The sequence below is a fragment of the Staurois parvus genome, unplaced genomic scaffold (assembly GCF_062004578.1).
Source record: "Staurois parvus isolate SC_StPar_1 unplaced genomic scaffold, SC_StPar_1.0 ptg000019l, whole genome shotgun sequence".
In the NCBI taxonomy this organism is placed as follows: domain Eukaryota; kingdom Metazoa; phylum Chordata; class Amphibia; order Anura; family Ranidae; genus Staurois; species Staurois parvus.
In genome coordinates this window covers 32,527,756-32,555,329 of record NW_028317815.1, presented here as the reverse complement: position 1 = coordinate 32,555,329, position 27,574 = coordinate 32,527,756, and the positions used below count along the sequence as shown (strand labels likewise).

Sequence of the window (27,574 nt, the reverse complement as noted above, 5' to 3'; positions counted from 1 at the left end):
CCAGAGATCTCTGTAGGTCTTTAGCTGACACTCTGGGATTCTTTTTTACCTCATGCAGCATTCTGCGCTGTGCTCTTGCAGTCATTTTTACAGGACGACCGCGCCTAGGGAGAGTAGCAACAGTGCTAAACTTTCTCCATTTGTAGACAGTCTATCTTACCGTGGACACATGAACATCAAGGCTTTTGGAGATACTTTTGTAACCCTTTCCAGCTTCATGCAAGTCAACAATTCTTGATCGTAGGTCTTCTGAGAGCTCTTTTCTGCGAGGCATGGTTCACATCAGACAGTGCTTCTTGAAACCAGTAAACTCAAAACAGGTGTGTGTTTTTTAAGGGCAGGACAGCTGTCAGCAACACATCCAATATCATCACACTGATTGGAGTCAAGGTTGGCTCACTCCTGGCTCCAATTAGCTCTGGGAGAAGTCATTAAGTTAGGGCCTCACATACTTTTTCCTCCCTGCACTGTGAATGTTTACATGTTATGTGCAATTAAACCATGGCAACATCTAATGTTTGTGTAGTATTATGTTCAGAAGACTGTGTTCTTCTATTGTTGTGACTTAGATGACGTTCAGAGCACATTTTATGCCCAATTCATGCAAAACTCCACGTAATCCCAAGGGGTTCACATACTTTTTCTTGCAACTGTACATGTCTTTGGTAAACAAAAAATACAGATAAATGTATATTAAAAAAATACCAATACATGTATGTTAATTGGTTTGTGTGAAAGTTACAGCGTACATAAACTATGGTGTATATATATTTATTGGAATTAATGCAGCTTTTACTTTCTGACTGCCTATCACATTTTCTGAGGTGCTAAAATGCCAGGGCAGTACAGAAACCCCTCAAATGACACTTTTTTAGCAAGTAGACACCCCAAGGAATTTGCTGAGAGTCATGTTGAGTCCATGGAACATTTTATTTTTTGCCACAAATTTTTGGAAAATGACAAAAATCTTTTTTTTCCCTTACACAAAGTTGTCAATTAAATTATATATTGCTCACGCATGCCATGGGTATATGTGGAACAACACACCAAAACAAACTTTGCTACTTTTGCCGAGTATGGGATACCACATGAGAGACTTTTTGGCAGCCTTGCCACATACACGCCCCCAAAATGAAATGAACACCTCCAGGCTTTCAAAGGGCATATTTCCTCATATCAATTCCTCTCTACCTATCACAGTTTCGGATGCCCTAAAATGCCAGGATAGTTCAAACCCCCCCCCCCCTCAGATTACCCCTTTTTGGAAAGTAGACACCGTTAGGAATTTGATAAGAGGCATGGTGAGTTTTTTGCAGATATTTCTGTCACAGGATTTAAAAAAGAAGAAAAAAATACATTTTTACTTTTTCTTAGGTTTTCCAAAATCTTGCAGCAACACATGAGATCTGCAAATTACTCACCATGCCCCTTAGCATATACCTTGGAGTATACTTCTACTATTCTGGAATTTCAGGGCCAACATTAGAAGATTATGCCAGACATCACCCTCTTATCTAACCACTTGAAGACCAAGCCTTTTCTGACACTGTTTACTTGAAAAAAAAAAAAAAAACAGTTGCTAAAAAAATAAAAAAAAACAAACAATAAATAAATATTATTATTACACAGTATTTATAAAACGCCAATAGTTCGCTCAGCGCTGTACATTACATTAATATATATATTTTTTTTTTTTAAAGCAGAAGTCCTAGGAATAAAACGGTGAGAGTGTTGACATTTTTTTATGTCACACAGTATTACGCAGCGATTTTTCAAATTTTTTTTTTTTTGGAAAACATACACTTTGTAGATTTTAAATGGACAAAAAAACAATATATTGCGCAATTATTTGATACAATATAAAAGATGATGTTATGCCAAGTAAAAGGATACCAAACATGACATGCTTTAATATTGCGCACTCCTGTGCAACGGCGTCACATTACGTACATTTTTTTTTTTTTTTAATATCCATATGGGATGATTTAAAAGCTTTTACCGGTCACCACTTTAGATTTATACAGGAGGTCTGGTGCTAGAATTACTGCCTCGATCTCACGCTACCTCACATGCATGGTGCAATCTCTTTTTACATACCGCCATCGAACCGCTCCTTGTGTGAGGGTGACACTTTGTATTTATTTATTTTACTTTTTTTATTTTTACTTCCTTTTTTTTTTTTCGATCACTGTAAATATCCCGTGATAGCAATAGGCGGTGACAGGTACTCTTTTCTAAAGAATCTGGGGTCTATTAGACTCTAGATCTCTGCTCTACCCTTAAAGCATCTGATCACACCAAGATCGGTGTAAACTGATGCTTTCCTAAATTTAAAATGGAGCCAGTTATATCTGGTGAAACGAAAATTATGAAATGTTTGCAGCTTCCGGTCTCTTAGACCATAGAGATGATTCGAGGCATTCCAATCTCCGATCAGCCCTACTGTCAGCCATTGGAACTGCCGACTGCATTTCTGGGTTCCCCTCTGGGACGGGAGAGCCTAAGAAAATCTTGGAAGGTGGTGGGAGGAGTCCCTTCCCACTGCTTGTAAAAGCGATCCGCCAGCTGAAAAAAAAAAACCATACCACTCAAAGTCCAGAGTACCAGTATGTTGCTGGTCCTTGTTTGGTATATATATTGGGCATATATGTAAAAGCAGAGAAGATGGGTATAAGAATCGAGTCTGTGGACCAATATGACTGCAATTTAATCTTTTTTGTAATGCGCTTGTTGAGGGTTAGGCCTAAAAACGTTTTAAATTCAGAAACTGTGAATCAACGGATACAAATCTTCCATAACAGTGGAGGGGCTAAACACTAGTGCTGGCAGCGAACGGGGCTGATCCTGCTAACACTGCATTTTTTGGAACACTATAATAAGGGGGCACTCGTATAGTTCTGTTTGTGACCAATATATTAATCCATGGGTGTCAAACTGGGGGCCCGCCAGCTGTTGCCAAATTACAAGTCCCATGAGGCATTGCAAGATTGACAGTTACAAGCATGACTCCCAAAGGCAGAAGCATGATGGGACACACAACAGCTGGAGGGCCGCCAGTTTGACACCCCTGTAATTGATCTGTACAACTTTACAAATCACTATACTAGTAATGGCTGTGTTCAGCTACCTATAGCGTGAGTGTGCTAGTGTAGGGCAATCTAATGCTAACTGACCCTGGCAGTGAGGGGCACTAACTTACCCTGATGCTATCTGATGTCGCTAGTTGCAGTAATACAGTGATCAGTGAAAAATTCTATACACTGAGATGTGCTAATCTAACGTGTGCATGTAGTGCTTTTACTCAGTGCTGTGTTAATTTTTCTCTCCCTGGATGGCATAGAGGGCTGTGGGGGCCCTGGCAAGTAGTTAAAATACATTAAAATGTCGCAAAATGTTACCGTAGTTTCAGCTGGTCACATGGTACATGGTGCCTTGATTGGCATGTGTCATATGATAGCTGTGGACCAATCACAGCTCTCCAGGAACAGAAGCAAAGCTTTGTTGTCATTGGGATCATGTGATTGCATAGTGATCACATAATCACCAGACCCAGAATACTGGGGGGGGGCGTAGGGTTGCGTGCCCCTGTGTTGGCAAAAGACCAGCGACGGGTACATTCATTTCAGAAAAATGGATGGTAATTGACAGCAGTCACTCGCCTCTCATATTCCCAGGTGTACACAGAGGTCTGTGAAGTACTATGCCAGGAGACATATATGTACTGTATGTGCTGATATTGATAATGTTACAGCAGGCTGTATTCCTCTGGGGTGGGCACAGGTTTTCGCTTAATGAACTGTGGAAAAGACAGAAGGTCAACAAATGTTTTTTAAGGCTTTGGTACTCCTACAGAGCTGCTCCACCAGAACAAAGGAGTCTTTAAATAAGGCCTCTGGGAGTATTTCCAAAGGGTCCTTAAATTCCAGGACCTTGTACACTGGGACTAAGAGTCTTACTAAAATAGAAAACTGCCAAATCCACCAAAAAAGGCATACTTAATTTCTTGGTGAACTCACTTTCCATGGGGTATTGCTAAGCAAACCATTTTAATGGAGTGAAAACCTTGTCTAGGTGAGCCCAATCTGTGTATAAAACATCCTTTAAATAAAGTTGTAAAAGAAAGAATTCAGGATGTTGTGGCGGCTGCCATGGTCCAAATCCTGTAACCTTAGGAGAAAGTTGAGAAGCAGTAGCTTTAAAATAGGTCTGGTCCACTCCTGCATGAAAAACTCACAGGGGCCTTTTGGGCCACAGATAAAATCTGACCCTGGGGCTCCCTAAGAGTCGATTCATCAAGAGGATTGTTTAACATTCCGTTTCCTGTAAAATTCTCATTCCTTCTACCTCGTTCACTGGAGGTTCTTCCTCCAAAACAATAAAACAGATGCAGCCCTTCTCCCCAACTACAAACATACAACAGAGGTGATTTGTAGTTCGGGAGTAACGCAGCATCTATTTTTTTTTTATTATTTGAGGTGTGAGAAAACATTGCAGTGCTCGCAGCAACTCTGGTAAGGTCCACTATTGGTTTGGGCAGCAAATGAGACATCTGTTTGTTTTGTCCTCCTCCAAAAAGCTTCTGCTTGCGACCATAACAGTCCAAGCTAGAAAATGTTCCAGAAAGCTGGTGTTATAAACGCAGTAAAGGCAGAGGAGAACTCTTCCCTCAACACAAAGGAACTGGAGGAAGGTACCCTGGAAATATCAGAAAGACCATATAAGTGGAAAAAGAGCCACATTGAAATAACTCCCAGGAAATACAATGCAGGGGGGCTGCAACCATTTCCTCTGTCCAAAAAAGAAAATTGTGACCCCTCACCCCCTAATTTCCCTGCTCTCTGCTGTCACTGAGACATGGCCTGCCAACAGTAACAATAGAAGCCTTTCTGGGAATCAGTGGTCTAAGGCAGCTGAGTGAGCGAATAACAGAATGATGAAGTATTCCTACCCTTTTTGGGTCCATATAGATATATTTAGATTTTTACTTGAATTATTATGAACATTTTAGGATTAAATACCATATTATTATGAATATAACCATATACATGTTATTAGCATACAATAATCGGGCCGTTTTCCTGTTATCATTATTTTAATGAAGTGTCTCTTCTCAATTCCCGTCATCGTTTTTAAGATATTTTATATTTTTATTTTTAACATTCAATATTAAATATTCATTATGGATTTAGTACCATATTCTTTTAATCATGTGTTTTTATTATGTAATCATGTGTTTTTATTATGTAATCGTGAGATTTTGGATTATTATTGAAGTTTTTGACCATATGTTTTCGTATATATCTATATACATTAACTGCTAATTTTAATTTTTATACATATATTGTATTTATGCATTTCTGTCTGACCATTTTAGTGCTATTTACATTTGTATATTTATAGAGAATATTTATGTGGATTTAATCCCTGACCTGATTTGATTTCAGCAAAATAGAATGGAGTTTATGTAATATTATATAGTTTTTTATATATATATATATATATATATATATATATATATATATATATATATATATATATATATATATATATAATCCTGAATCTGAACCCAGGAGTGTGAATAATCCCTCTTCTTAGTTTGCACAGGGATGCCTTTGTTTTTGGCTGTATAAACCCTGAGCAGTTAATACTGCTCCTTTATCCCTTTACACTGCCAACAAAATGGCGCCGCACTGTAGGAGACTTCCTGCTGTAGATCGCATCCGCGATCCACGACAAAATGGCATGGATCGCTCGCGCATGCGCAGTAGCGTGGGAAGACGACGCCAGCGTTCTGCGCATGCGCGGATAGCCGAGAAAATGGCGGCCGTATTAGGAAAATTTGCCATTCACATTTATAAATAGCACTGATGAGGATGTCCTGGTCAGCCCTGGACCCTATGAATACGTGCATCGCACGAAACGCGTCAGGCGGGCAGCAGCAGCAGGACACCTAACCAATAGGAATGCATATGGTCAGTAAACTTTTTGATTTATCTTTGTATGTACCCCACACCAACCAACCCTGAATAAAAAGCATCTAAAGCAGTATCACGCTATGAGGTCTCTTATTGGGCACTCTGTGTGAGTGCTATCATTCGCAGTGCCCACCTGGAGGACTCAGGACCCTGGTGGTGATACCTGGTAGCGGTTTCAGATGACTTCACTTCTGTGGAACTGAGATGGTGACCTGGGTACAATCTGATCTGGGATCTGATGATTGTTTTATGGCCTGGTGACGCAGGATTACATATTGCGTATATTATACGCACATCTGGTGAGTGCGTTTTTCACCTATTTGTGTGATCACACCTATCATCACACCTTGGATCAGGACGTCCACTCACCTTTAATTGGGATCTCTGCATGATCCGCACTATTACACTGAACTTTTGTATTTATTGATCACCATAGAGTGATATCATGCATGTTTATATATTGTGTGTATAAACTGTGCTCTAGTATTTAGCGCTGCACCAGTTATTTAATATATATGTTTGATTTGGAGGTTTTACTTGGTTACCTTTACGGTGTATCAGCTGCTCACTAACGTTTTTGTGTATATATATATTGATACACTTTTTGCATTTAAGTTGCGCTCACTATAACATCTTTTATTACAATGAGTGAGCGGATTACCCCAACCTCATTTTCTGCCAGTGCCCCGCCACCCCACATGGCAACTGTTGTATGGGCACAGTTAAAAAAAATATTTGCTGTATAGCCCCTCTGCATTTGGTGCCAGGAAACAAATATACAGCCAAAAAGTTATAAAAAAAAAAAAGTAAAAAATTGCAAAATTAAAAAACAGCCCACAATACTTTTCCAACCCACTGGGGGAAGGGGGGTTGGGTCACAAGTGCACATTGAGAGAAGGGGTACCAAGCAGGGACTACCACCAAGGCACTCATCATTCCAAGCCGCATGACCCTTAAGGGTCATAACAGTGGGCCACACCACAAGGGCCTTCAGGGTCTCGACTCCCCTGCTAGGGATCACTACCCTGGGCCTGTTTACCATCCTGTCGTCTCCACAAGACAATATACAGTCAGGTCCATAAATATTGGGACATCGACACAATTCTAACATTTTTGGCTCTATACACAACCAATATGGATTTGAAATGAAACGAACAAGATGTGCTTTACCTGCAGACTGTCAGCTTTAATTTGAGGGTATTTACATCCAAATCAGGTGAACGGTGTAGGAATTACAACAGTTTGCATATGTGCCTCCCACTTGTTAAAGGACCAAAAGTAATGGGACTATTGGCTTCTCAGCTGTTCCATGGCCAGGTGTGTGTTATTCCCTCATTATCCCAATTACAATGAGCAGATAAAAGGTCCAGAGTTCATTTCAAGTGTGCTATTTGCATTTGGAATCTGTTGCTGTCAACTCTCAAGATGAGATCCAAAGAGCTGTCACTATCAGTGAAGCAAGCCATCATTAGGCTGAAAAAACCAAACAAACCCGTCAGAGAAAGCAAAAACATTAGGCGTGGCCAAAACAACTGTTTGGAACATTCTTAAAAAGGAACGCACCGGTGAGCTCAGCAACACCAAAAGACCCGGAAGACCACGGAAAAAACAACTGTGGTGGATGACCGAAGAATTCTTTCCCTGGTGAAGAAAACACCCTTCACAACAGTTGGCCAGATCAAAAACACTCTCCAGGAGGTAGGTGTATGTGTGTCAAAGTCAACAATCAAGAGAAGACTTCACCAGAGTGAATACAGAGGGTTCACCACAAGATGTAAACCATTGGTGAGCCGCAAAAACAGGAAGGCCAGATTAGAGTTTGCCAAACGACATGTAAAAAAGCCTTCACAGTTCTGGAACAACATCCTATGGACAGATGAGACCAAGATCAACTTGTACCAGAGTGATGGGAAGAGAAGAGTATGGAGGAGGAAAAGAACTGCTCATGATCCTAAGCATACCACCTCATCAGTGAAGCATGGTGGTGGTAGTGTCATGGCGTGGGCATGTATGACTGCCAATGGAACTGGTTCTCTTGTATTTATTGATGATGTGACTGCTGACAAAAGCAGCAGGATGAATTCTGAAGTGTTTCGGGCAATATTATCTGCTCATATTCAGCCAAATGCTTCACAACTCATTGGACGCCGCTTCACAGTGCAGATGGACAATGACCCAAAGCATACTGCAAAAGCAACCAAAAGAGTTTTTTAAGGGAAAGAAGCGGAATGTTATGCAATGGCCAAGTCAATCACCTGATCTGAATCCGATTGAGCATGCATTTCACTTGCTGAAGACAAAACTGAAGGGAAAATGCCCCAAGAACAAGCAGGAACTGAAGACAGTTGCAGTAGAGGCCTGGCAGAGCATCACCAGGGATGAAACCCAGCATCTGGTGATGTCTATGCGTTCCAGACTTCAGGATGTAATTGACTGCAAAGGATTTGCAACCAAGTATTAAAAAGTGAAAGTTTGATTTATGATTATTATTCTGTCCCATTACTTTTGGTCCCTTAACAAGTGGGAGGCACATATGCAAACTGTTGTAATTCCTACACCGTTCACCTGATTTGGATGTAAATACCCTCAAATTAAAGCTGACAGTCTGCAGTTAAAGCACATCTTGTTCATTTCATTTCAAATCCGTTGTGGTGGTATATAGAGCCAAAAATGTTAGAATTGTGTCGATGTCCCAATATTTATGGACCTAACTGTAGCATTGCATATGGTCACGTCATACATAGTCCAGTGCCAACCATCGACATTACAGGCCAACTCTGCATGTACAGTGCAGGGTCCTGGCAGCATTTCTCTGAGCGTAGTAAACCATAAGTAATTGAAAAGGAAGAGCAAGTCTCCGAATCCCACATGGAACCTTTGAGAAGCTAGCTATTTTCATGCAGAGACTGCACAGGCATGACCATCACTATAATAAACTAGCAAATAAACTGAAGCCTTGCCAGGTTTGGAGGGGTTATGCCTAGGAAGGGATTTCTGTCTTTTTCTGAGTGTCCACTTACCTGAAAGTGGCAGCATAACCCTACCTAAATGGATATGAAGGTATCCAATGTCCTGGGATGTAAAAGAAAAGCAAACAAATAAAAACAAACCACAAAAACAGTCCTTTACAAATTACCTTATCTATTAGATCCCGATTGACACAATTAGGCAACTGCTGTATAAACGCATCCACTATGAGCTTTAAATGAGAACCAGTGCTTGCTTCTTCATCTTCTTGCTCTGTTGAAGCAAAAATAAAAAAAAAAATTATAAAAGAGTAAACAGTAATAAAACGTTTGAGCCCACAATTTGAAACCTCTAACTCACTCCACCATGGGGAGCATTAACCTAGATTTCATTGTTGAACTGGGGGCCTGCAGCAGTACAGTGAACCTGCCAGTCTTAAGCAGCCTATAAACTTGCAGAATTTTGTAAAAAAATTTTTGATTGAAGCACGTTTGATTTTCTAATCATTACTGGGGTCAAATGAACAATTTGTTTTCAACCACAGTGATAAGAAAATTCAAGGAGCAGGCTAGAAAATGTCTCTGGAACAAACAAATTTCTAACAGGCTGGAATATTTGTACTACCGTTTGTTCAAAAATCTACTAGTGTATAGCTAGCTTTACATGAACGGTTCAGGAACTAGTCTGAAGATCAAATTATAGGGATCACATGGGTTTAACTGCAATACAAACTGTCACCTCAGCCAACGTTAGCTTACACAAAGTTTCCTGTTCACACTCCCCAAAGGCTGAATGGTGCAGTTTGGGGAGTTAAAGGTATGTATAAGCAGCTAGTTGTGCTGCCATTAAGCTGAACCTGTTCTGCCCAGATGTCCCCTGCCGGACTTCACACAGACACAAGCTAACCTGTGTCTGTGTGGAATAGTAGGTGTGTCAGATTTTGTTTTTACTGTTAAAAACGAAAGTCTGACACACATTACTCCACATTGCTTGGTTCAGTTATCGTCATTTATTTTTTGGCTGCTTTAAAACATTCTTACCTTGTTCATCAAGGAGCTTTTTAGTTAAGTCTTCAGCTTCCTCTATGCCCTCTAGCTCCATTGGGTCATCATTTATATCCAAAGTCTCCAATTCCAGTTCAAGTTCTTCTGTTGTAGACACATCTCTCTCTTTACAGTCTTTGGAATCTGACAAAATACAACAGAGAATCCATGTAGATAGTAAATCTTAACAGAATCAATCAGTTTAAAAGATAACCGGTCAGCATGTTTATTACCTTGCACAGCCAAAATCCAACCAGGACTCAATATAGTCCCTTTCAGACTCCTAGAAGCAACGCTAGCTCCTAGGCTCAGTCACATCCTAGTTTGTAATACTAAAGAAGAGTCACTTCCCTTGGAACCAGTAATATTTCTGGAAAATCAGGGGATGGAAGTCATCAACACAAAAAAGGATCTTCCTTTGTGACAAGTAATAATCGTATGGATTGATAGCTTATTTGTAAACAGATGCATGAATCCAGTCCCCATTAGTGAGAGTCAAACTAGCAACTTCAAGGTAGACTGCAGCTGCTTCCAGACAGTCCAGGTCAGTACAAGCATGTACTATACGATACTAAATTGTACAAATAAAAATTCAAAGCATACAGGGCCTACTCACATTAACATATGCTCTGGACTGGGGGTCAACAAACAGTAGATCACGATCTACCAGTAGACTGCGGGTAGGTGACCGGTAGATCGTGATCTGGGCTTATCTGCCATCCCGGAGCATCAAACAAATAGAGTGCAATGCAGTGGGGCTACTTGTAAAGTTGGAGCTGTAGTAGGGAGCAAGAGCTGCATTAGCCAATGCCTCCTCTGTAGCGCTGGCTCCTGTCCCATGCAGAGTGATACTAACTGCATTCCACCTCTTATCCCTGCTAGCGGTCTCCAGATTGGTGCTAGCAGCAGGAAAGAAGAGATCTTCAGGTCACCGGGAAGCAATACACTGGGCATAACAGTATAGGGCTGCTTTCACAGCGTTGTGCTGTGGTTTACCCACACCATGGGTGCAGTGCAGTGTACCTGCAGCTTTTCTGTGGGTTTGCTGCGCTTAGCCATAGACTTCTATTTTATCATGTGGGTTTGGTGCACTTTCTGAACGCGCACCAAAACTTCTGAAGTTTTGGTGTGCTTTCAGAAAATGCACCACATTTATACTCCCAACCAACGACAAGTTGCTTTCCTTAACAAAACCATCAAGAAAGCAAAACAAAATCAACAAGGACATTTGCTCCTATGTGGGGTACCTGATAACCAATTGGATACCACTTTAGGATCTAGACACTATGAATCTCCCCTGAACAATTTTTTTTAATCCCATGATTTTTACGATGTATGGAGATGTTGTCATGCAACTGAATGAGACTATACCTACCCAACTCCACGTCATAATACCTATTCACACATTACTGATAAATGGCTACTCCAAAAAGTACGCTCCTTCAGTATCCACGCTATTACCTGGTCAGATCTAAACTGTCTACTTCGCAAAAAGGGGTCATTTGGGGGATATCTGTACTGTTCTGACATTCTTAGATCTCAAGAAATTAGTTAGAAATTAGATTAGTCTGGCTGCCAGTACTTCAGGATTGGTCAACTTTCAGATATATCCCATAGTTTGTGAACTCTATAACTTTCCTACAGACTAAATAATAAATACTAATTTGGGTTATTTTTACCAAAGACATGTAGTAGAATACATTTTGGCCTAAATTTATGAAGAACAATTATTTATTTGCAAACTTTCATAACAGAAACAAAGAAAAACGTGTTTTTGTTTTCAAAATTTTCAGGTTTTTTGTTAATTTAGCAACAAATAAAAACCTCAGTGGTGATTAAATGCCACCAAAAGAAAGCTCTAGTTGTGTAAAGAAAATTATAAAATTTTAGTTTGGGTACAGTGTTGTATGACCGAGCAATTGTCATTCAAAGTGTGACAGCGCTGAAACCTGAAAATTGGCCTGGGCAGGAAGGGGTTAAAAGTGCCCTGTATGGAAGGGGTAAACACAATAAAAATTATTGAAGAGAAGAAACTATTTGTTCAACAGCTCGACAAAAAAGTGAACATTACCTTTTAAGTCATCCTTTCCAGAATCCTTGCCTTGCGTGCTTTTTTCATTATCCTTGAACAGAATTGCAGGGACAAATGCTTTAAGGTCAATCAAGTTTTCATAGAAGTTGCGAGCATCTTCATCTTCCCATATGCCTCCTTCCAAGTCATAATCCCCAGGTTTTCCAGGTGTGAAAATATCAATGCCAGGTCCATGTTCTGCAAAAGAACATAAACCCAAATTAAAAAAAAAACCGAAAAAAAACCACAAACCTATAAAATAATGACAAACAGCAAACGCAATTGTTATTTTCTCTGCTATTGTAAATGTTTGGGTATATTTCCTGATGTTCTCAGCAAGAGGCAAGGAAATGTGGAGATTGACATAGCATTCCCTAACATTTTCTCGTTTAGGCTGAGAAATGAAATACAACACATGGTTGGCTATCACAGGCAGTATCAATTATTTCTTTACATTGGTTGGCATAAATAGGCCCCACTTTGTATATGTTCTATAAAGTATACCTGTCAGTGAGGTCAAAAACCAAGGATAGATATTTACCATGCTTGAAAACTTACAAATGTACTCAAAAGTTAAAGAATATGTAAACCCAACATTTCATATTCCTAATATGTGCCTGCTGTATCATGTACTTGTATTAAAAAAAGTATCCTGTTCTTTTTGTATTGCTTCCTTTGTGTGGAATACCTGGTGTTCCTGCCAGTCCCCCTACTCTCCTCTAACGATCAGGCTTGTGCTGATGCACCCTTCCCTCCCGCACAGCCAATCACTGGGAAGACCGGTCTGCTGCTGCTTCTCCTCCCCTAGTTCTATGCTTTAATGTTTTTTTATATCTATGCACAAATGTTTTGCTTTTAATTTCTACTTTAAACTGAATAGGTTGTTTTACAAGGTGAGGGTTTACATAGGCTTAAAAAAAAAAAAAAAAACACAAGGTATAAACTTAGAGATCATTCTTAGCAAATTATAATATTTATTATGAATTACCTTCTGCTACAGGCTTGTCCTGAGGGAGGTCAGGCATATTTTCATCCAGAAGATCAGCAAGAGACTGAGAATTTGCCAATAATTTCTGATAAGATGTTGCAAATTCCTCATATTGTTTGTGTCGGTCTTCACTCAGCTCCCCCTTGGTGTGAAGGATGCGTCTATGCCAAAAGAAAAAAAAAAAAAAAAACCACACAACTCATGTATTTATATTCACATACCCAACAATTCTTAGACCTAGAAGACAGGCAATACGCAAACAAAAAAAAGGCAAAGATGGTATAATTGTTAAAATGTCTGCTTAAGCCCTTGCACACTGCAGCTTAAAAAAACTCAGTACAGCAGGTTTTTTTACTGAGGTAAAATGAAGCCCATTATTTACAATGTGTCAGTGCGCACAGATGTGTAAACAAGCACTGTGTATTCCTCAGTAAAAAAAAAAATTAAAAAAATGAATATATCGTGTGCTCAACTGCGCATATACACGTGCATACGCGCAAAATGCTTGAAATTACATCCGAAAAAGAAGATGCTCAAACAGTAATGGGTGCAAGTGTCCGTACACCCAACTAATGACTCCTCACTCACTCTATTTCCGAACTCGATTTTGCTATTTGTGAGAAATGTACTCATTTAAGGTGGACACACAATTTACAGTAACCTCAATAAAGTGTTATTAAACCCAGGACCCTGCATTCACTATATCTGGTCTCCCACAGTACACAGAACATGGAAGTGCAATTATTTTAGTAAATATAAACTAATAAATATCTTTTCTGATCAGAAGTTAGAAGTCACAAGTCTGCTGTGCTCTATCAGAGTCCAGCAGAGCACTGGTTAAAGCTTGTACAAGTTTTCATTCTCCCCAATGAGGCTGTAAGACCCTGACCCTCTGTCTGGACAGAGCTGATTGGCTGATTGTGATGATCCCATGCACTCTCCCAATAAAAAAACAAAACAAAACAAAACAAAAAAACACCTCTCTAGCAATACACACCAAACTGAGCATGTGCAGCTTGCCCCCAAGGCCCTGTTCCATCAGCAGATGGATAGGAGGCAGTAGAAGAAGAGGAGGATCAGATAAGACCAAAAAGACAGAAGCAAACATCCTTTTTACACAAGGTACCCTTAGGTACCACAGTGAGTATAACATGCATGCTTTACTGCAAATACAGACGGATTTTACTGTTGTGGGTTTAGTAACACTTTAAAGCAGAACACATTACAAATTTGATTGTACTATCTGCAAAGTTTCCTTTAAATTTATCAAAATGGTCATGTGAGGACTAACAAACTAATCTAAACCCAGTCAGGCAGTCTCTTTCACTACATAGTTGCTAAGGGACCAAAACTGGATTTTATCATAGGTGTTGGTATATCTATGACCTCATTTAGACTTAAAAAAAAAAAAAAAAAAAAGTTTAAAAAATGTATATATTGTAACACAAGCACCGATAGGTGTTTTTACCATGAATTTATTCACTTCTACGCCTCTTCCTCTGATTTGTGTAATTAGAATGTAATGTGAATGGCTAGCTTCAAGAATGCAAAGATATGTCCGCATCCAAGGTTAAAAGACGAATACTCTATACGAACGCTACTTGCTTATTTTTATATTAAATCCAAAAGACAAAAATGTAATATATTGCAGCTTGCCAATCATTAGATGAGGTAACTGGGTTTTTTGGGGTTTTTTTTAGGCTTTTGTCACTCTGGTTTCATTTGGTGATATGGCCAGTAACACACCTCCTATATTAAGAGTGCCTGCACGAAAGTACAGAGGGCACAGCAGACAGCAGCATTGTCAGTCTGGGGGAGGGGAGTGGTAAATGTACAAGCATATTTAAATACACCAAGAAATTGAAGCCAAACTCCAGCTAAAACTTCATAAGCAGCTACAGCAGTTTTAATTTACCGTTTGGGATGGACATAAAAAAGTTACATAAATTAAAGCGGACCATTGTAAGCACCCCTGTCACCGGTAAACGTTCTGTCTCATCCCTGAAAACGGATACATTTGCATGAGAGCTTGTTCATTTGCAAAGTAACAGACATACTAGCTGCATCACCAAGTGAAATTAGAAGAAAAAGCCTAAAAAAAAAAAAATAATGCATCCATCACTTATAAGAATGTAAGCTGCAATTTAACGTTTGCATTTGGGTTTAATTTTGCCTTAATACCACTGATCTCCTCATTCAGTCTAACGCAGAGGTCTCCAAACCTTTCAAACAAAAGGGGCCAGCTTACTGTCTTTCAGAATTAAAGGGGGCTGGATTGTGGCCAGTAGAGGTGGAAAATGTCCCAGACCCAGTAACATTAAGAATAAACATGACCTCAGGGTTGGAGGTCAGTAGAAGGAGGAGTAGTGCCCCATTCATTAGTATTAGTGAGAGGAATAATGCCCACCATTGGTATCAGTGGAAGAATAGTGCCCTGTCATTGATACTTGTGGGAGGAATAGTGCATCATATCATTGGGAGGAAAAGTGCCCTAAGGGACAGTCACATCTGGTCCTTGGGCCACAGTTCGACAATGGCACAGAACAGTTTCACCGCACCACCCATACCTTCCGTGTTTTTCATTCAACATTCCAATAACTGGCATGTCTCAGGAGTCAGCATATTGTACAGTCCTAACATCAAGCTGTAAAATTAATTAGTAGATATAGATTCCATCTGTATTGTCAACTTAGTGTGTGTACATACACACACACACACACACACACACACAAAATCTCAACTCTCTGCTAACCAAACTATTCTACACCTTTCTCTCTCTCCTTAGATTGCCTCCCTTTATCTTAAAAATATAAATCAGTCCTTCATATCATATTTCATTTTACACCCATATTTAGAGTGTAGCATAAAACAATTACACTCCCTCTTCAAAATGCGACAAAAAACAATATAAGAGATATTAGTCAGTAAATGTATGTAGTGAACCTATCATAGCTTGTTTCCAAACATGCAAGCACCTGGTTCTCGTATTACATAATGAGTCACTAAAACTGAACTCCCTGTTCTGGGTGTTTGGTGGGATGACAGTCCTGGAGCTTGCACCATATCTGTCCTCAATGAACATGCTCGACAAATAGGGTGTTTTTTACATTTATTTTACTTGTCTCTTTAAAAGTCTTTTAAGCCAGGTACTTGATGCCATGGGGTCCTCTTTTCTGGGATGGGTGGATGTCAATGACAGAGAGAGGAGTGCCGATGTAATAATTACATAGTGAATGCAGGTAGCCATGGCAGGCTCCCAACACACTGCACTCACAGTTAAAGCAGAACTAAAGTCCCCAATACTTTCCTATCTCCCTCATTGAAGTCCCTCACTGACACCAGCAACTTCTACTGAGGCTTCTTCTGGGTTCTGGGCTGCGGTCATGTTGATCACACGGGATGATGTCATTCCTGCGCATGCGCAGGAGTTCAGTCTTCCCGGCTCACAGGATATGTGCTGGAATGTAAACTGCGTTGCACTTGTGCAGCTCAGCGTACATTCTAAAGAAGACAAAAAGGCAGGAAGGTTAATTTTATTGCAAGAGAGAAAAATCACATTCTACCATAAAGAAACAACCTGCTTGCAGACATTCATTCCGCTTTAAGCATTCTCAGTTGAGTGACACTGAACCAAGATGAAGAAAATGTGTATGTGAAATATACAGAAAAGCCTCTATGGCTGTCCTCCACTTACCTGTTCTGGCGTTCTATGTTTTGTAGCTCTCGATGGTCCCTTTTTAGGTGCTTTGTAAGGGAAGTGAAGTATTCCTTCAGCAAATTCTGGAAAGGTTGTTGTTTCTCTGGGCTTATGATCTCACTTGGGGGAAAGTTGAGACCAAATTTCTCAGACGCATGCTTAACTTTTCTGGGAACTAAACCTGCGATATCATCACCACAGTGACGGCAGAAACTTATAACTACAGACACATGAGTATGAGACTCTCGATCTGCATTAATGATATTCTTCAGCTGCTCATAAATTAAAGAGAGCCCTTCCTTGTCAGTGAAGATCCCAATAATAGTTAACTCGGCAATGAAACGCAAATCTGTTCTAAGTTTGGTTATATTGGGTGTTTTATCCTCTTTCCGAGCCTCAAAATGCTTCTTCCATACCTGAAGGAGAGACTGAGCAAAATCTGCATACCGCTGGTGAAACAGTGAACACAGATGGACTGCACAGTTGACATCAGAAATTTTAAGTTTTGCTTCAACTATGGAAGCGGCAGCTTCTGCGATGTATTTGCTCAAGTTAAGGCCATTGAAATCATGAGATAAAGAATCTCTTTGTTGCTCAGTAATGGTTTTAAGCTTCTTCACAAAGGCAGTATTTTTCTTGAGGCTGGAGTCCAGTTTGCTAAAGAAATGCTCTTCAGGTCGGTGTTCAGGAGCATTTTGGTTCTTGCTGCGCAGTTCTTTCCTGGCCAGATGTCGCTCCCAGGCTTCCTGGTGCAGCTGATGTGCTTCTTCCTTCTCTCTGCACAAAAGGTAAACAATCAACAATTTTCTTTAGAAGTTGGAACTATGCAGTATGGGAAACAATTTTACTGAAAATGCCACTTTGCCATTTCCAGTGTAGTATACTCATACTTGACATTCACCAAACATGGAGGGGAATAAAAATATTTGGTGAATGTTGCATTGTTTATTTAAATTTAAACAAAAAAAAAGGGACAGAAAAAAGTGATGGAAACATTTAGAAGGACTAAAGTTCGCAAAAGACACAGACATGGAAAATCTACATAATTTTCTTAGGCCTCATTTAGACTTGACTTGCTGTCTGAAATGCAACCTGAATTTGGATCACTCTTCAAAGAACAATAGTTGGACAGTGAGGAGGCATTGTATCGCCTCCCCACCACCTGTTTTAACCCACCTACTGGACAACCGTGCACGTTCAACTTGGTGCATGCTGAATGCGTCAGGGAGTATATATCCTACAATGGCTGTGAAGCAAAGCATCCCAGCATGTGAACACCCCCAGCCACTGCCTCAGCAGCAACAGGGGAAGCAGTTGAGGGGTAGTTAAAAAACAAAATAAAAACAAAAAAACATGGTTTTACTACCCCTCAATCTCAAGTGTGAATTCGGTCTTTGTTGTCACTTGCTTAAAAAAGCAGACTCTTTTTTTTATTGTGTTTTACGAACACATATAGTAAAGCTTGAGCTAGTTCAAAGGGAATGTACAACATTTGTGTTTTCTTCAGTTACTGTATATATAAAATTTTCAGGTGTATGTTAAAAAAAGAAAATAGAATTCTATTTCTTTTTTAAAGTATAACAGAGTGCCAAACTTTTTTAGATTTAGAGAGAATGGCGAGGGATTAGGACACCTGTCAGATTTTTAGTGCTGTATGTACCACAGATTACAAAGTAATGATGGTTACATCTGGCTCTATATACACCATTAACAGACTCTTCAGTTATTTCTTGCATTTAAACTGTAAACTGTAAGCAAACATGCCTTACTTTAATTGGTTTGCAGCATCTTCTTGATCATCAGCTTTCTTCCTCTGTTCATCTTGCACTTTGTTTTCTTCTTCCTCAGTTTTTGCTACAGCATCCTCTTTCTTTCTAACATCCTTATCCTCTTTCTTGCGTCGCTCATCATCAGGTTTCCTTTTCTTCTCCTCAGTGGCCTTTGATTGCTCCCTTTTGCTGCTTGACTTTTCATCTTTGACTCTCTCTCTGCTGCTTGTTGCCCTTTTCTCACTACAATCTTTAACAGAATCTCTCTCCTCCATAGCAGATAGCTTCTTACGTTCAGCTGGCATTTTTGCAAACTAAACCTGGAATAAAAAAGTACATTATGTGGACGTTACAAACCATAAATCAAACATTAAATGGCCACTATAGGCAACATCATTTTTCTTTTTTTTTTTTAATTAAAAAGGAAAAAGTTCACCTTTGGTAACATGTTCCACCTGTTTTTAGGGTGGCACATGTAACATGTTCCTGATCCTGTAGCCGCCGCCCCTCCCCATGACAGAAATATGAGAAGTTCCCCTACTAGCTGTCAGTTTTCAAAAACAGCGTGGCTGTGCGGGGCCCACACAGCTGCTTCACCGATTCATGGTTTTCTGTGAATGAATGGACTACATGTCCCAACAGCCTTTGCGGCTGTCGTCTTGTAGTCCCCAATTAACTACCATGGCGTTGTGAGCGCTGTGGTAGTTTATGGAGTTTTCTTGTCAGCAAGTATCGGTTTGCCAGTATGGGATGTACGAGCAAGCAGATACACTGACAATGTGTAGGAGACCTGAATGGCACCAGCGATCTGCTGATCTCTGGTGCAATGCTTTACAGCACAAAAAAAAATAATAAAATGCACATTTTTTTTACCTGCAAAAAAATAAGTATTTACGATTTTTTGTGGACTGGTAAACTTAGCCTTTAAAGCTCAATTCCAAGCAAAAAAAAAAAAAAAAATTATTGAAAATTACTCCTTGATAACCACAAAGAATATGAAATGTATGAACCAAACATCTTTGCAAACATAGTTGTTACCATGTAAAAGTAGAACAGACAAAATAATTGACTACACATACCCTGCATAAACCTTGGAGCAGTGAAAGATACCATCTAATCCTTCTACTAGAGGCTGCCTGCAGAAAACTACAGAGAGGGGGTGGATAAAAAGACCATCCGCTGCATAAAGAGACAGGTCAGCAGTGACTGGTATTTTAATACAGGAATCTCCTCCACAGTAGAAATATTACACTGGATTACTGTACAAATCTGGAAGAAATACACAAAGCACACCAAGAATACACATGGTGTTTGTATTTAGACAATATCTGCTTATCCCAGAGTTCAGCTTTAAATATTTCTTAGGTTTACAGGATGCCAGTACACCTGACTGGTTTGCTTCCTTGCCATGCCTGCTAAATTAAGGCTAGACACCAGAAATATCTACAATATTTTACTCTTATATAAAAAAAAAGCTCATTCAACAGAGGGGGGAAAAAATTAAGGAGAAAATCCAATCTTTATTGGTAATGATTTCTATGAATATTCCATGACAACCTGAGAGATGACTGGCTCCTCCCTCGACATAATAGGAACAGTAAAAAAAGAAATAAAGCAGGTCTACTTTAGGGTGGGAACAGGAACACTACATAAAAAAAAAAAAAAAAAAAAAATGTATCTGCTGAATGCCAGGCGCTGGTTCAAGAGAACCTCCTTACCAAGCTAGGTGAAACTTTCCTAATCAGACTAAGTAGCGGTTTCATAGACTTGCTCCACAGAAGTTCCCAACTTTCCTGCCCAAGAAGAAGCATCATCTGGTAGGATGTAGTATGTTTAGATCCCCTGGGATCAGGCCCAGAGGTCCAAAAACATGACTTGCAGATATGGAGGAGGAGGAGGAGGAGGAAGAGGAAGAAGGGTAACCATTTGGAAAGTGTAGACCAAGAAAAAAAAAAAAAAAAAAACACCAAAACATCAAAAGCTGATAAATGCAGATCTAAAAGATTCAGGTTAAAATCTCAGATTCCCAGCTGGATGAACCAGTAATATATGAGCAACACTCAGTAGTACCAAAGGAAGAATAAGTAAATTCCTAATGAAATAACACTGCCAGAGTCAGGAAGAACCTTAAAAATAGTACTTAAAGCGAAGCTCCAGTCCCCATAATCAATTATTTTTTTTAAATTCCCTTGTGATTGTTATTACTTGTACATTTAAATTAGAATACTGTTAGAACAGTATTCGTGCTGGTTAGCTTAAAATCTTTAAAAATGTACCTGATCTCAGACGCAGGCAGGTGGCCATTTAGGATGTGGGCATCTGAAGCCCACTTGTGTCTTTTTCCGGAATTTGGTGCAGCTGGCTACCCAGCATGCACCTCCCGATCTCGAGCCTGTGCAGTAATGACACTGCGCGGCGTATTGAGTTTAGTTCAGGTTGCCATAGCAATGGCGGCTCCACGGAAGTACCCACCCTGTTGCTATGACAACCTGTCAATCACATTACATTATTAGGCTTCCCAAACACTCCTGGGATAGATGACGCCGATATCCCAGGAGTCAATGGGAATCGCCTAATGATGTCATCGCTTAGGCGGCCGGGACAGAAAGTGCCGTCCGAAGAATTATAATAGAAGGTATTTAGAAACAAAGAAATTATTTCCATTTTACACTATACATTGGAGGGGCATTTGAAATTTAAAAAAAAGACTGGAACTCAGCTTTAAGGATAAAAAGGGTGATCTGGACTGGATTGGAGAAAGGCCAACAAGTCTTCCACTGAGAATATCTTGGGATATCAATTCCTTGATTTGACTTATGAAAACAACTCTTCTCAAGCATAAAGATAAAACAAGTATATGTACAATGGAAACCGCTCATCAGGAACCGGCCGAATTTTGATTCATGTATGGGACCAGTGCTTGTACAGAAGTAGGACCTACCAATCAACTTACAGTGGGGATCGAAAGTTTGGGCACCCCAGCTAAAAATTTGTATTAATGTGCATAAAGAAGCCAAGGAAAGATGGAAAAATCTCCAAAAGGCATCAAATTACAGATTAGACATTCTTATAATATGTCAACAAAAGTTAGATTTTATTTCCATCATTTACACTTTCAAAATAACAGAAAACAAAAAAATGGCATCTGCAAAAGTTTGGGCACCCTGCAGAGTTAATATCTTGTACTGCCCCCTTTGGCAAGTATCACAGCTTGTAAATGCTTTTTGTAGCCAGCCAAGAGTCTTTCAATTCTTGTTTGAGGTATCTTTGCCCATTCTTCCTTACAAAAGTCTTCCAGTTCTTTGAGATTTCTGGGCTGTCTGTCACGCACGGCTCTTTTAAGGTCTATCCATAGATTTTCAATTATGTTGAGGTCAGGAGATTGTGAAGGCCATGGCAAAACCTTCAGTTTACGCCTCTTGATGTAATCCCCCGTGGATTTCGAGGTGTGTTTAGGATCATTATCCATTTGTAGAAGCCATCCTCTCTTTAACTTCAGCTTTCTCACAGATGGCATCAAGTTACCATCCAAAATTTGCTGAAATTTTATTGAATCCATTTTTCCTTCTACTCGTGAGATGTTCCCTGTGCCACTGGCTGCAACACAACCCCAAAGCATGATTGATCCAACCCCATGCTTAACAGTTGGACAGAGATTCTTTTCATTAAATTCTGTGCCCCTTCTTCTCCAAACGTACCTTTGCTCATTCCGGCCAAAAAGTTCAATTTTAACCTCATCGGTCCACAGAACTTGTATTAAAAGCCCTCCTGTGCTTCTATGGACCACCCTCCCCTTTCCCTAGTTTACAGCCGCTTACACTCCTACTGATACCCAAAAAACAGTGCTCAAATGAATATTAAAATAGTGTAGCGCTAAATGACATAATCAAGACAATCTAAATATAAAAGTGATAAATTAAATTCATAAACCTTGTGGGAAATCTCATAGTGTCTAAGATAATCTAAGTGCTCATTAAACGTGTTACTTTACTCATGAATAATAAACCACATAAAAAATAATAGTGTTAAATAAAACCATTAAACATAATTTTGTGTTAGTGCCACTTCAAATAAATATATAACGTGATCGTGCCAAATCACTATAAATAAATAAATTGTCCAATATCCAAAAAACCAATATACAACAGTATAATCCAAGTGATGCTTAGATGCACATGCAGTGTGTTATAGTGTCACTCGTGAAAAATCCACTCTTCCACTTTGGCTGCAATGCCTCCTCACCTCCTTTCAACGACCCCTAGGGGCCAACAAGCCTTTAAGATCACCTTGGATCCTCAACACTCCTGGATGGTACCTCTCAGGCTATCCTCCTGTTTGGCCTCCTCCACACCTTTACACCTTATGGAGTCCTCTACAGCGATCCTCTGTGAATTCTCACTCTCATAATAGTGAGTTCAAAAAAAGAGAGATCCTCCATAGTGTAGTAGTTTTCAAATCCAGCATTTATTCCGTACCGGAAGTGCGTCTGCACGCAGAGACGCAGTTTCCGGAGTCCGGAGTGACGCACTTCCGGTACGGGACGCCATTTTCCAAGAGGTTACATGAGTGCAGTTTACCCATGCAGGGGAGAAGAAAACGCTGTACACAAATGTGAGTTGCTTTTTATTTGTCTTACAAATAAATGCTGGATTTGAAAACTACTACACTATGTCGGATCTCTTTTTTTGAACTCACTATTATGAGAGTGAGAATTCACAGAGGATCGCTGTAGAGGACTCCATAAGGCGTAAAGGTGTGGAGGAGGCCAAACAGGAGGATAGCCTGAGAGGTACCATCCAGGAGTGTTGAGGATCCAAGGTGATCCTAAAGGCTTGTTGGCCCCTAGGGGTCGTTGAAAGGAGGTGAGGAGGCATTGCAGCCAAAGTGGAAGAGTGGATTTTTCACGAGTGACACTATAACACACTGCATGTGCATCTAAGCATCACTTGGATTATACGGTTGTATATTGGACAATTTATTTATTTATAGTGATTTGGCACGATCACATGTTATATATTTATTTGAAGTGGCACTAACACAAAATTATGTTTAATGGTTTTATTTACCACTATTATGTTTTATGTGGTTTATTATTCATGAGTAAAGTAACACGTTTAATGAGCACTTAGATTATCTTAGACACTATGAGATTTCCCACAAGGTTTATGAATTTAATTTATCACTTTTATATTTAGATTGTCTTGATTATGTCATTTAGCGCTACACTATTTTAATATTCAATTGGTCCACAGAACTTGTTTCCAAAATGCAGCAGGCTTGTCTATATGTTCATTTTCAAAGTTCAAACGATGGTTTTTGTGGTGAGGACGTAGAAGAGGTTTTTTTCTGATGACTCTTCCATGAAGACCATATTTGTACAAGTATCTCTTTATAGTGGAATAGTGTACCACAACTCCAGTGTCTGCCAGATCTTTCTGGAGGGATCGTGCAGTCAAACGTGGGTTTTGAATTGTTTTTCTCACAATCCTGCGAGCTGTTCTGTCTGATATTTTTCTTGGTCTTCCAGATCTTGCTTTAACTTCCACTGTTCCTGATGACTGCCATTTCTTAATTACATTCCGAACAGAGGATATTGACATCTGAAAACGCTTTGCTATCTTCTTATAGCCTTCTCCAGCTTTCTAAGCGGTTGTCAATTTTCTAGACAACTGCTTAGAAGAACCCATGGTGCTGATTGTTGGGGCAAGGTCAGATGAGTCTGGGCATTTAAAACCTTTGAGATTGACATCACCTGGTCTTCCCAGAAGATGATTGAGAACAATCCATGACACTGGCAGGTCTCAGCTTGGCAAAGGGGGCAGTGCATGCTATAAATTCTGCAGGGTGCCCAAACTTTTGCAGACGTCATTTTTTGGTTTTCTGTGATTTTGAAAGTGTAAATGATGGAAATAAAATCTAACTTTTGTTGACATATTATAAGAATGTCTAATCTGTAATTTGATGCCTTTTGGAGATTTTTCCATCTTTCCTTGGCTTCTTTATGCACATTAATAGAAATTTTTAGCTGGGGTGCCCAAACTTTCGATCCCCACTGTATATGCAACCAGCTTGCTGGATCAATGCTGAACGATCAGTGCCACAGGATGATAGTGCAAGGCGCTGATCAGTGCATTCTGACAGTGGAGAAGTCTCCCCGCTGTCAAAACACAATAGCTCAGCAGGAGGGATTCCCCATCCACCTCGAATTGGGTCCGTCTTTTGTTCAAAAAGAATGAATAATCTTTGGGCTGCTCTACTCTAGAACCTGGGCCTCAAAAAGGTATGGCATTAAAGCCAGCAATTGTGAGAGCAAGCAGTCAAGAAAAGAGAACTGCTAGGGACAAATGTGTCCCTTGATGGTACTCACAGCCAGGCATCCATCCAGTTCAGAAAAGAGAAAACAAAAAAGAAAGGACAGAGAATTTCGTGGGTTGGGATTTCCTTGCCCTACACTATGAGAAATATGATTATCAGATGCAAAAGGTAGAGGAAGCCTATTGTCTAACTCACCAAAGCTTATGCATAACCTAAAACAGAAAACCCCTATCCTGAGTCTGGGCTACCACAGTGAGGCCGTGAAAGCAAGAAACTGCAAAGTAGGGTAGTGAGGAAAAAAAAAAAACACACCAAAAACTATCCTTGCAACAGAGGATTCAGACAATGAGGAAGAGCCCACAGAGCGACCACAAAGTCTGCCAAGAGCTTGAAAAGACTGGCTGGGACAATTCTGTGTAATGCTAGTCACCAGACCACTTTTCATCTCAATCACATTCAGCAGGCCAGAAAGAAGTATTAGAGAAGGAGGAAAGGTGTAGATCAGATTAAACAGACCCTACAAAGTCACCAGAGGAGAAACAGAGTCATGGCAGAAAAATTTTTTTTCTTTTTCTTTTACTTTTGTGCCAAGCATCTTTGAATCCTCTGTGGACCGACTCTCTACCTCTGCTGGACGTCTATTCTCCAAACATCAAACTACTTTTTCAGTAAAATACCTTCTAAGATTACATTTTGATATTCCTTCCTGCTAGTTTGAGATCATATCCCCGTGTTCTTGATCTTGGCTTTATATTGAAAAGTACTGCCCTCCTGACCCTTATTCACCCAGTCTTCCAGACTGTACATATTAAGTTCCTAAAGTCTTTCCTGATATGTTTTATTCCTCAGACCCTTCACCATTTTTGCTACCCATCTCTAGACTCATTCTATCTTATCAATATATTTTTGTTAATGAGGTCCCCAGAACTGCACAGAGTATTCTAAATAAGGTTGAACTATAGATCTATAAAAAGGAGAATCCGGACCACCCTTCTTCTAGCGTAGCCTAAACTGCTTGTTTCGCAATCATCTGAAATAAGTACCCCCAAATCTTTTTCCTCGGTAGTGCTTGCCAACACTGCACCCCCAATATCTTACTTTGTCAAAGGATTATTTATTTCCCTAGGTGTATTATTTTAAAAATATTCATCTGCAGTTTCCACTTCTTCCAGCAATACCAAATCATGTTTCAAACTACAAACACCTCCAGGGATATCAACCCTATTGCACACCTTTGTATCATCAGCAAAAAGAAATAGCTTACCCACCAACTCTTTAATTGTATCACTTACAAATAGATTAAATAGAACAGAAACCTAGCACAGAGTCTTGTGGCACACCACTAGTGACTGGTCTCCATTCCAAATGAACCCCATTTACAACCATACTCTGGTATCTATCCTTTAGACAACTGCATATCCACTGAACCATTCAAGGGATAAGTCCTAGCTTGTATAATTTTTTTTTTAAATTAGATTATGTGGAACTAGATCATATGCATTGCTGAATTCAAGATATGCTATGTCTACAGCACTACCCTGGTCCAAAACATTAGTGATATAATAAAAAAATTAAATCAGATTAGTCCCCACTTAGATTAGCATCCACTGCGTTTGCTAGCAGTTCCCTGTACCTGGACATAAACTTGGTCATTTTATATTTGGATCTGCAACCCAGGAGGTCAATGTCCAGCATACCTAATCAAAGACAAGAGTCCAGAACACCTCCTGGGGAGGAAAAACGCACAACTGAGCCTGGATGCTGACAACTGAGACCCACGAATTTCCATGCCCGGAAAAAGCACGGTAGACAGAGCTGGAATGTGACATTTCATTGAAATCAGAGTCTGCGTGACAAGCAAGATACCTGGTTTGTCCCCAATGGTTGATATAAGCCACAGTCTTGGCATAGCTCAACGGATTATTGGTCAGATTACTTGTAGTCAAGGGGTCCAGCACTGAAGGGACTACCCAGTTCTTCCAATTCCCATGCATGAAAAAGGAGGATGCAGGACTCTTTGTCTTTTAGAAAATAATGATTAGAGGTTTAAGGCCTACATTATTTTTAAAATGTTTGAAAAAAACCCAAAAAAAAACCTGTTAAAAAGAATATGCATGTGCTGTAAAGATACAATCCATCTGCCTTTTTAATGCCCTGAGAAACTCATTAACTATCCATTTTGTTGAGTGCATTGAAAGCAGTTTAGTAGGAACATCTACGAAGTTCAAACAGATAGGTACAAGTGAAGTTCTGCTCACAGAAATCAATGAACCCTAAATGCTGTTGTAGGAAGGTCCCACCATCTACTTCCTGGGATGAAGACAGCCAAAGTCAGGTTTGCATTCTCTCTGCTGTGGGTGTATACCAGGGGTGGGCAAACTTTTTGACTTGAGGGCCGCAATGGGTTCATATATTGGACCCGGGGGCCGGACCAAGAGTAGATGAATGATGTGTATGTGTCATCCATAGTAAGTATAGTAATATTCCCCCATAGTAAGCATAGTAATTAATCCCCCATATAGTAATTCATCCCCCATAGTAATTCATCCCCCCTATAGTAATTCATCCCCCCTATAGTAATTCATCCTCCCCCATAGTAATTCATCCCCCCTATAGTAATTCATCCCCCATATAGTAATTCATCCCCCATATAGTAATTCATCCCCCATATAGTAATTCATCCCCCCTGTGTCAATTCACTTACCTTTGCTCCGCGCGTTCCTCTCGCCGTGTTCCCGTGAAAATCTGT

The 27,574-nt window shown here is 39.8% G+C and overlaps 1 protein-coding gene across 1 annotated transcript in view; it reads right to left on the bottom strand.

Moving 5' to 3' along the window:
* UPF2 (UPF2 regulator of nonsense mediated mRNA decay) overlaps positions 1-27,574 on the bottom strand; it is a 111,134-nt gene that overhangs the window by 63,522 nt on the left and 20,038 nt on the right. The window contains exons 3-8 of the mRNA XM_089686335.1: positions 18,511-18,830; positions 16,739-17,518; positions 13,045-13,205; positions 12,057-12,254; positions 9,983-10,129; positions 9,112-9,215 (exon numbers count right to left, since the gene is read on the bottom strand). Of these exons, the coding sequence (XP_089542461.1) occupies positions 9,112-9,215; positions 9,983-10,129; positions 12,057-12,254; positions 13,045-13,205; positions 16,739-17,518; positions 18,511-18,815 (1,695 nt within the window). The 5' untranslated portion in view covers positions 18,816-18,830. The remainder of the gene's footprint in view (positions 1-9,111; positions 9,216-9,982; positions 10,130-12,056; positions 12,255-13,044; positions 13,206-16,738; positions 17,519-18,510; positions 18,831-27,574) is intronic.